Genomic DNA, 11,020 nt, shown 5'->3' on the forward strand with positions numbered 1-11,020 from the left:
TTCGATCTTTTTCAATAATATTGCTTTGTGTTATACGGCAATTGGTATTATAACAAACAATTCAACTAGTACCTTATTATCGATTTCAAAAAATTCAATAAAAACTGATTCATCAAAGATACATGGATGGACTTTTGCATTAACATGTCAAGAAGCTAATTCTCACTCGATGAATAGCTCAAACAATATTGCTAATCATATAAGTTCGTATCATTCATATACTGGTGGAAATACATATTATCGATTTATTCAAGCTTATAATGATATATCCCTATTAAATTATGTAATGATTCAAGCAACCTATACAGGGCATTCGGAGTATTCTTATTCCAATTTTCAAAATTGTTCTTTGAAAGGTGATTTAAAATTGGAAAATATCCGAGCTGCTGAAGGTGCAACAGTGCTTTTGGAATTTTGTTATGGAAGGAATCTTAAATCTGAAGCCAATTACTTTTCCAGCGATGTTACTGTTAGAAATTCATGTTTTGATAGCTATTCAGGAAATGCAATTATTGATTCAACAGCCTTTTGCACTAAGTATAACAACTTTACATTTATCCCATTTGAGATCTCTGCCGGTGATTGTAGCAAATTCTTTTCAAATCAAATTAAATATATCTCAGATTATAAAGCATTAGTGAAAAATGCCATTATATGTGCTACTAAAGATTAATTTTTCGTTTAAAATTTCATAAAAATAAAATTATATTTGTTTTTATTTAGATATATAGTAAAGCTTTTAGAATAATACTCCTTTCGAGCAAGGTGTGCAAATTTTGAGATGTAGTAATTATTATTCGTTATGAATATTAATCGAATTGAATTTTAGGATAATACTTGAGAAGAAAAGCTTAACTATTAAGTCATAAGGAGTTGTGAACTATTAACAATAATGTAATCCACATAATCATTAAAATTATAAAGAAAAAAAAACATTTAATTTTGAAGAAATTTAGATGGTTTAATTTCCATTTTCCCTTCAATGTCTGCAGCATTTCCTATTATGAAAGTAAGCAAACAAATAGAAAGATCGAACTGATTGTAAATCTATGCATGTTGCAAATCATCTCTGTTTGACAAATAGGATTGAACAAAAATGTAATTCTACAAGCGCCATGGCCAACATGCCCAAGTATTTTATCATTACTGAATGAATCTGGCATGTACTCATTGCCACCTTTCATATTAGTGTTTGTGAAATAGAACTTCGATTCATGAAAAGGAGTGGATTCGTTAGCAACTGTGTCTGATGGATATTGAGGACTAATGCAGTCAGGGTGCCCGCTTATATATGAGCTTCCTCCTGATCCTCCGGATTGGAAGATGCCATCACCAGTCATGTTTTCATTAAATATATGATATGCTCCTTGATATCCGCTTCCGCAGCCCCCTGATCCACCTTGATTGTTTACAGAATCAATACCTTTTTGTCCTTTTCTTAATTCACCTTGCGTCTGAGTGCCTCCAAACATGTATCTACCATTGTTGGGAGCTTTAATAGTTCCTCCTGGAAATCCTAATGAAACATCATCAGATACGGAACCACCCCCAGATCCGGCGATATGACTTTTCAAAGAACTCAATAGCACATCATCATCTAATTTGGGAAGGTTTATATCGATATACTCAATTCGAAGGTCCACGGCTCCTCCTCCACCCGCACCACTTTCTGGAGGAGCATATTGTGATGGTTGGGTCTGGTCCTGCTTATCAATCCCGCCGGTTCCCCAAAAATTCCAACCGCCCGATGTTTGATTGGAATAGTCATCTAATGAGGATTGATCTGAACCTTTCGCACCTAGATATAAATAAAATTTGACAGGCTCTTTTAAGAAGATATCCCCAGAAACGTATGAGCCGTTTCCAGCAGAATTGATTCTAATATCTGGAGAGTTCCCGAATCGACCATTTCCACCGGAGGCGCCCCAAAGTTCGATTCTATATCTTCCCCTTTGGAATTGAATGATATATGGTTCACAGATTGTATTTGAAATACAGGGATATTCAAATACAAATGAGTCATTGATCTGAGTAACTTTTTCATTGGCAGATCCTGTCGAATTACGAAGAAAGTACGCTTATCCTTTCAGCTTCTAGCTCGAAGCTAGATAATTAAACTTGAACTTTAAAAATGTCACGTAAAGTTATCAATTTCTGAAAAATTTACAAAATGACAATAATATCATTTTCATGATCTGTTGATGAAATTATCTGAATTGTTCCAATGGGGAACTATCTGCCCTAGTTTGCATCATCAATAACGCAATGTGGCCAAATTGGTATTAAGTTTATTAATATTCCGCGATTTTAAATCAATTTCATTCAATTTTTGATAAATTTCGGATAAATAATTAATTAGATGATCGATGCCAAAATTCAAATATCATTATAAGAACAAAACAATCATGATCTTCCATTTTATAATTTAAAATGATTTGAATTGAAGTAATAAAAAATCTGAGTTAGAAAAAAAATTCTTTCTTTCTCAAAAAGCAAAAAAGGATATTTAGAAAAAATGGGCTGTGCGGAATCTGCTCCAGAAGACATTCCAACCAAACCAACGGGTGTTAAAGCAACACAAGTTGCTAGAAGTAGCAGTGTTGAAGTCAAAATCACAAATGGTGAATTCGAAGAGGCAACCTTACGTGTATTAGTCCTTGGTTCGGGAGATAGCGGCAAAACAACACTCTGCCGTCAAATTGATAACATCTACACTGGTACTTTCCCAGCTAAAGTTGTCGAAATATATACAAAACAAATCAGACAGAATTTAATCACAGACGTTAAACTCGTTTTACAGGCTCTTGACAAGGCAGGAGTCTATCTTAGCGATGAACTCGCAAAAATAGCACATTTAATTCGCTCTACTCCTTCAGAAAGTGACAATTATACATCTGAAATCGCCTCAGGTATCGCAAAACTTTGGGCGGATCAGTCATTCAAAGAATCATTCTATTCTATTAAGAATGACAATCTTTTCGAGAACGAAGACGTCCTCATTGCCCATGCAGAAGAATTTGCACCGAATGACTATAAAGCTACGAACGAACAAGTACTTGAAGCATGCATCCCAACATTCAGCTTCGACAGACACGCCCTCAAATTCAACCAATACGAAGTCGAAATCATCGAAGTCGGTGGTCAGAAGACTCAGCGCGAGAATTGGCACAAATACTACAAGGATGTTGATGCAATCATATATGTTGCATCATTATCCAACTTTGGCCAAGCTTTGCCTAATGAACCAGGTTCATCTCAAGCAAACGACTCTCTTACATTATTCTCACAAATTGCAGCAGATCCAGCATTCGCAAAGACACCAATCTGCCTCGTACTCAACAAATCAGACGTTTTCGCTAAGAAATTACAAAAGAATATTGTTCAATTCAAATCTACATACGCCGGATTTACAGGAGCAGCATCAGATGTCGATTTAGCTACTAAACATGTTACAGAAGCCTATCTCAGGCAAGTTGATACAGATCGTCCAGCAGATGCTTGGATTATGACAACTTCTTTATCATCTCTTGATAAAGAGGCCGTAGAGAACATGATGAAGAAGTTTGCACCAAAAGTTTATCCAATCGCAGAAAAATCTTCTTCAAAGAAGAAATGTTTGAAGCCAGATGAATCACAGATCCAGGTAAGACATATATTGAAGGAGCCATCAGCACCAGCTTCAGACGCTGAAAATGAAGTAGAACCGGCTCCATTTACAGAAACGGTTAAAGCGAAAACGGTTAAGGCCAAAGAAGAGCCAAAACCGGAGCCAAAGAAGGAAGAACCGAAACCGCAGCCAAAGAAAGAGGAAAAGAAGGAAGAAAAGAAACATGATGCTAAGAAGGCTAAGAAATCTAGCTCTGACTCTGATTCTGAATCAGGTAGCTACTCATACTATTCTTATTCGTCATCAAAATGAAAAAATTATTATTATTTCGTAATTAAATGTAATTCTAAAATTTTGCTTTATAATTACGGAACTGTTTGTCTATTATTTACCTTTTTTTCGATTGAGTAAAGTTTTATGATGAGATATCAAAATCAAATTTTTTATTATTCAGTTATTTGAACTTTATAATGATAAGTAGAATTATTACTTCAAAGATTGAACATGGTTTGCCGATCTTTTTATTCCAGAGACGTAATATAAAATTTCTGGTAATACAATCATATAAAAATAAACAAAAGACATAGAGGTTTAAAAATTTTAATATGAATGTGGCGTTGTAGGATAGTTTGACATGAAAATATGGAAGGAAGAAACAAATTTCGATAAATTAAACATAATATTTACAAATAAATTACAAGTCTATATTAAAACTCTTCAATGTGTCTCTGATTGTTTCTATTAGAAGCCCGGCTTTCTCAAATGAAGAGTTGATATCTTTTAATTCTTCGATTTCACCCAATGTTGAGAGATCTTTGAATTGGTCTATATAAAGAGAAACTAAGTTTTCATCAGCTGTAACAGTATTTAATAGATCTAAAACTAATTCTGTGTAGTTTGTAGCCGCTTCTGGAGATAATACGCTCATTGGCTCTGAATTCTGAATGAATTCGGATTTAAGCAATAAAAGTTTATCAAATTCTGTAAGAGAATTCAATGATTTTGATATAGTGAAGAATATTGACTTTTGAATAGAAATATTGGAGTCTACATAAGCATCTAATAGTTTTGGAATGATGTTAAGATTGGAAATCTGAGATATTTCTATACAAATTATTCGGCAAAGATAAAAAATGAAGTTTTGATTGGATTCTTCACTAATACCATAAAATTTATACCATATAAGATCCATGTCAATGTTTTGGAATATAGAATCTCTGAAATCTTTGAAATCTGATAAATTATGTAGACAAATCATGTAATTTTCTTCAAATTCCGGAGCATATTCTTCTTCATTCGTATCAATTTGTTCTAATAAACGAAACATGATTGGCAAGAGTTCTGAAAAATATTTTAAAGAATTATCCGATTTCCAGTATTTTGTAATGGCACTAAGTACTCCTAGACATCTAGAAATAACCTTCAAATCATCATTTAACTCAATCATTTCAATCATTTTCCTTGAACATCTTGAAAATAATAATTCAAGTGTTTCTAATTGTTCTTTTTGTTGTTTTAATAGTTGTGATAAAACTGTCTTTATAACTGTTAATGTTGTGAAAACTAATCGATCAGTACATGTATTTAAGAACTCTAATAAAGTTAATAAAATATTTTCTATTATTTCTGGTTCATAAATATTAGAAAATGAAATGTTTTCTATAATGAATAAAATACATTTGCATATTATATGAATTTCGTCATCATCTAAACTTTCTGGTTCTGGATTTGAAATAAAACTTGATTTTTCGTATATTTCTGAAGTACACACAAGTCTTTCAATGAGTTTTTCTAATGTATCTATGTCAAAGTAAAATTTGATAAGTTCATTATCTTCAAATGAAGTTAAAAGGTTCAAAAACGTTAAATTTCCTATAATCATATCAATATTATTGAATAATGTTAAATTTTCAATAATTGCATCTTTAAAATGTTCGTTTTCTCGCAATGATGAAATTATTGATTGATTATCTGTAAAAGATGTAAGAAAACAATGCAAACATTTGAATATTTCGATCATTGTATCAATACTACAGGCATCATTATTCTTGTTTGCATATGTAAAGTTTTCTAATAATTGATTGAACAAAATTCCATCGAATTTCAATGTATCTTTTTCAAAATCCTGTTGGATTATCTGATACATATTCATATTGATATTTATTTCTTCAGAATCATTTACTATTCCATCCATAAAAGCATAAAAATTATCCAGAAAAAAATGTTTTGACAAAAATTTGGAATATCGCTCTAAAACAATTCAAAAAAAGTGTCGAATTTCAATCTAAAGCTTGGTCATTTTCCTTGCTTTTAACACATCTAAAAACGAAGATTTGATAATATAAATATATGGTTTATAACATTATAGTAAAAATAATGAGTAATCTTGTTCATGAAGTAATTTTCAAAGAGTTTAGATATAGTTATTTTTATTGAATTGTAATAATTTCGAAGAGAGGTGCATAATATATTGCACCAGGATTAACCAATCTTGTACATTTTACTTGAAAACAAGATACTTGATTATAAGAAAAAGTCGTTTGATAATCATATTTTTCAAGTGATGTAAAAGTCATATCAGGACGATTTTCATTTGATGAACAATTTATAAACTTTACTTGATATGGTCCAACTAGATAAGCTTCTTTATTTAATGAATCAATAAATAGACAATTTTCGAATGTCGCAATGCATGAATCGACGCAATAAGAATGCGAATGACCGGATGCTTCAACAAAATCACAAAAAGATGCAGTGTAATTTGTTCGAACAAATTCAATAAAAAAGAAATCAAAGCATTTATAAACCTTAATAAACTTCATGAATGTATCGGGCTTTGAGTCAAAAATAGTTATAAGGCCAGAACCGGATTTTCCGTAATTGTTAGTTCCATTACACAAAAGCGAAACACATTTATCACCAGACATACAAACACAACTGTCAGAATATACTGTATAATCTTTAGCACATAAATAGAAAGAAGATTCGTTCAGATTTGATTGTGATTGTTTTATTAACATCGCATTTCCAAATTTTGCATTTGTTTTTAAATTGGATGCACATCCATAAAAACAATTAAAACTTAGATTAGTGGGACTATTGTATAAGTATATTGCACCACCTTCTAATGAAGATGTGCTGTTCAGAAATAAACAATTTTCGATTTCAAAAAAATATTTAGCATTCGAGATGCTGATACTTCCACCATTGTTTGAAGATGAAAAAGTATCAAAGGTGCTACATGAAACTCGGGAAGTTTTTAATTCATTATTCAAAATATATTCATTCTATCACATGTGATATAAAATTGAGAGATATTCAATAAATTGAATTGATTCAAAAAAATGTCACAAAAAGAGCAATTATTCTATATGCTGATATTTCATCCTCTAAAGCAAGTTGATATCTGGATAAATAATTAAAACCATAAAAAGGGTGTCTAAATTGAAAATCAAGATGAAATTGATTATAAACTTGAGAGAACTGATATGATTCTTGGAATATAAGTTATATTAGCCATACTTATATCGTAATATCAAATAAAGCACTCAAGTGAAACTTTTTTAGAAATCCAATTGAATAATCAAATCTTTCATTAAAAAATTGACATCAATTAAAAGTGTCAAATAAATTGAATGGAATATTTGAAAGAATCTAGATTAATTAACTAATAATTATTTACTATTATATGAAAAGACAATGATCTCAAGAGTTTATCATGATAAACTTGACCTACCATTAAGAAATTGGAACAGAGGACTTGGTTACAAACTCTTTTATCATATGCAAAGTTCCTTTTGATTTCTTCTCTTATAACAGAAGTTGACTTCCAGCTTTGTTTGTTTTCATTGGATGTACAATTAATATATTGTACTTGACACGTTCCAGAATTATAAGAATCTTTATAAAAATTATCAATGAATACACAATTTTCAAATGTGACAACAGTATCTACAAGACAAAAAGTGAAAGTTTGGCCAGAAGCTTCAATAAAATCACAATACGAGACAACAATATTATTTCTCACAAACTCCATAAAAAAATAATCATAACATTTGTAAGCCTTATTAAATCTAGAAAATGATCCAGGCTTCGTATCACGAAACCCCATCATACCAGAACCTAATACTCCGTAATTATTTGTTGCATTACAAGAAAATGAAATGAATTTTTCTCCTGATGAGGTGACACAACTGTCAGTGCATTTATCATGATCTTTGGCACACAGATAACAAGAGGACTCACAAAATGTCGATTCAGATTGTTTAAGCAGCATCGCATTTCCAAATTTGCCATTGGTTTTTAAACATGAAGTGCATCCGTAAAAACAATCAAAAGTTAAGTTTGTTGCGCTATTAAATAAGTATATTGCACCACCTTCGAGTGAAGATGTGCTATTTATAAAAATACAATTTACAATTTCAAGGGGAGCAGACGCATTCGAGATGCTAATGCTTCCACCATTATCAACTGATGAAAGTGATGCGAATGTGCTGCATGATATTCTGGAATTTTCAAAAGTAATATCCAAAATAACTCCAAACTTATCTTTATTTTAATGGTTTATTGTTTTGTAAAGTCCCTTAAGAGAACTTCAGGGACATTTTAAGCTCCAAATCATAAAACGAATACATTGAAAAACGAAATGAAATGTGATATAAAATTGAGAGAAAAAATACATCAAATTTCATAAAAATTCAACAGATTCCCAATTAAATATTGATTGCATTTCAATAAGGGAAATTGTATAGTTTCATATGTTTTCAATAAGAACACATAATGAGATTTCGTTTCTAATGTAGCTTTTATAAACAAATGTTTTGCGAATGAAATTATAAATTCCTTTCATTGTTAAACAAGCTTAAACTAGATCTAGACTCTTTAAAATTTTTATTAAATTACAACTAATTCGATGAGTGATATATAATAGATTGGAATAAAATGAACAAATCTGGAACATGGAATTTGATTGCAAATTATTTTATTCAATGAAAATGTCATTTCAAATTCTGATTTTTGAAGAGGAGAATACGTCAAACTTGGTTTATTTTTATTAGAAACACAATTGATATATCGAATTGCTGGAGAATTATGTAAATCAACTGGCTTATTAAGTGCATCAACAAATACACAACATTCAAAAGTAGCAGTGCATTCTACAATACAGAACGAATAGTCTTGACCAGAATCATCCACGAATTCGCAAAATGATACAACATAACTACTACGAATAAATTCTATAAAATAATAATCAAAGCATCTAAAGACTTTATTAAATTTCAAAAATGTGCCTTCTTTTGTTTCATAGATAGAAATGAATCCAGCGCCCTCTTCCATGATTATAAGTTCCGTTAGAAAAAATGGAAATAAATTTTTCATAATGAGAGCTTAGACAGCTGTCCGAATACATCGTGAAATCAATAGAGCACGAATAACAAGATGATTCATTAAAATTTGACACAGACTGACGACTGAGCATCGCGTTTCCGTACTTGTTATTGGTTTTACAATTGGAAGCGCAACCATAAAAGCTATTAAAGGTTAAATTTGTTGGACTACTAAATAAATATATTGCACCACCCTCTAATGAAGATGATGTGTTAATAAAATTGCAATTCTCAATTTCAATGGGAATTTTCGCATTAGATATGCTTATGCATCCACCATTGTTTGGTGATGAATACGAAGCAAAGGTACTGCATGAAATTCTGGAATTTTGGAATTCCATTGGAAATTTATTTCCAATCTGACTTGGATTTTAATCTTTTATTCCCTTAGATAGCTATTACAGCATGCTGCTTGTTCTTCTTCTTGCTCTAGTTCTTAAAATGAAAGAATGGAAGATTTAGAATTTGATATAAAATTGTGAGAATTTTGATGTATTAATTCTTCAATTTTTGTATTGATCTCGTTTGAAGATCCTATGCTCTGGAATAAATAAGAATTCATGAATATGTTCAAAATTCAAAATGTCAAGGAATTTATTTAATCTAAAGTTATGGAAAGATTCTTCAACTTTTTAAAAACTAATTTCTTATGCGAGTTCTTATTTTTCACACGTTTTTATAAACCCTCAATTAATTGATATGTACTCATAAGTTGTTTAAGCATTAAGTAATCATTGCAGATTCGAATTTTATATGAAATACTCAATAGCTATAATCTTTTATCGAAATTGAGTCACTTAACTTTATTTTTTCTTTAGCTTTCACAATTTATATTTAATCTTCATTAAATTAATTATAATCAAATCCATGAATTTTAGAATAAGATCAATAATACATTCTTACGATTAAAGCGTTCACTAGAAGATATTTTTTATTGAAGTGAAAGTAATGTGAAGAGAGATTCTAAGTAGATCATATATGGGCTAACAAAATTTGAACAGGCAACTTGATTACAAACAATTTGATTAGAGGAATATGTAATTTGAAAATCTGATTTATCGAGTGATTTATGTGTCATGCCTGGATGATTTTTATTTGATGTACAATTTATAAACTGCACGTGAACTTCTCCTACTAGAAATGGATCGTTATTTAGTGCATCAATAAATACGCAATTTTCGAATGAAGCAGTACACTCTACTAAAGAATATGAACTAATTTGTCCAGTTGCATCAATAAATTCACAAAATGATGCGGTAACAACAGGTCTTTCAAATTCAATATAAAACCTATCAAAGCATTTATAAACTCTATTAAATTTTACATATGAGCCTGGTTTCGAATCGTGAATTCCTATGCAGCCAGAGCCTTCTTGTCCGAAGTTATTTGTTCCATTGCAGGAAACTGTAATAAATTTACAAAATGTGGAGCAAACGCAGGTATCAGAATACATTGTACTATCTTTAGCACACATGTAACAAGAAGATTCATTAAAATCAGATTGAGTCTGACTTACAAGCATCGCATTTCCGTATTTTCCGTTTTCTTTACAATTTGAGGTGCATCCATAAAAATAGTTATATGATAAGCTTATTTCGCTATTATTAATGTATATCGCCCCACCTTCCAGTGAAGATGTGCTATTAATAAAATTACAATTCTGAATTTCAATTGGAATTTTTGAATTTGAGATTCCAATGGTTCCACCATTTTCTGTAGATGAAAAAGAGGCAAATGTACTGCATGAAACGCGGGAAATTCTAACTTTAATTTCCATTGAATTCCCATATTATATTCAAATCGATCTTGATATGCATGCCTTATTATTGTATAAAGTCATTTAATGGAAGTTCTAAAATGAAAAATGCTGCAAAACCTAATAAGACCGAAAATAGAGATGTGAGAAATGTGATATAAAATTGAGATAAAAAAGGTTATTTTTATCTAGCATAAAAAAGAGTATGTGGGGGAAAAATTTATCTGCGGATTTCAAGAAATAGAAGGATATTTAGACCCATAAATTTTA

The 11,020-nt window shown here is 30.7% G+C and overlaps 5 protein-coding genes across 5 annotated transcripts; 1 reads left to right on the forward strand and 4 right to left on the reverse strand.

Moving 5' to 3' along the window:
* Positions 1-959: 959 nt before the first annotated feature.
* On the reverse strand, positions 960-2,118 carry TVAGG3_0612240 (glycine-rich protein family; the record flags this gene model as incomplete). Its single annotated transcript, XM_001316687.1, has 1 exon — positions 1,002-1,472. One exon carries the CDS (start codon positions 1,470-1,472, stop codon positions 1,002-1,004), a length of 471 nt encoding a protein of 156 aa, XP_001316722.1.
* Positions 2,119-2,493: 375 nt separating this feature from the next.
* TVAGG3_0612250 (G-protein beta/gamma-subunit complex binding) lies at positions 2,494-4,032 on the forward strand (the record flags this gene model as incomplete). The annotated part of the gene is made up of 1 exon (XM_001316686.1): positions 2,516-3,919. One exon carries the CDS (start codon positions 2,516-2,518, stop codon positions 3,917-3,919), a length of 1,404 nt encoding a protein of 467 aa, XP_001316721.1.
* Positions 4,033-4,230: 198 nt separating this feature from the next.
* Positions 4,231-5,811, reverse strand: TVAGG3_0612260 (armadillo (ARM) repeat-containing protein family; the record flags this gene model as incomplete). The annotated part of the gene is made up of 1 exon (XM_001316685.1): positions 4,302-5,801. One exon carries the CDS (start codon positions 5,799-5,801, stop codon positions 4,302-4,304), a length of 1,500 nt encoding a protein of 499 aa, XP_001316720.1.
* A 225-nt stretch (positions 5,812-6,036) lies between these two features.
* TVAGG3_0612270 (uncharacterized protein) lies at positions 6,037-6,534 on the reverse strand (the record flags this gene model as incomplete). The annotated part of the gene is made up of 1 exon (XM_001316684.1): positions 6,037-6,534. One exon carries the CDS (start codon positions 6,532-6,534, stop codon positions 6,037-6,039), a length of 498 nt encoding a protein of 165 aa, XP_001316719.1.
* A 3,056-nt stretch (positions 6,535-9,590) lies between these two features.
* TVAGG3_0612280 (uncharacterized protein) lies at positions 9,591-10,896 on the reverse strand (the record flags this gene model as incomplete). The annotated part of the gene is made up of 1 exon (XM_001316683.2): positions 9,926-10,771. The coding sequence occupies one exon, from the start codon at positions 10,769-10,771 to the stop codon at positions 9,926-9,928; it is 846 nt and encodes a 281-aa protein (XP_001316718.1).
* Between the last annotated feature and the right edge of the window lie 124 nt (positions 10,897-11,020).

This window comes from Trichomonas vaginalis, chromosome III (genome assembly GCF_026262505.1).
Source record: "Trichomonas vaginalis G3 chromosome III, whole genome shotgun sequence".
Classification (NCBI taxonomy): Eukaryota; Parabasalia; order Trichomonadida; family Trichomonadidae; genus Trichomonas; species Trichomonas vaginalis.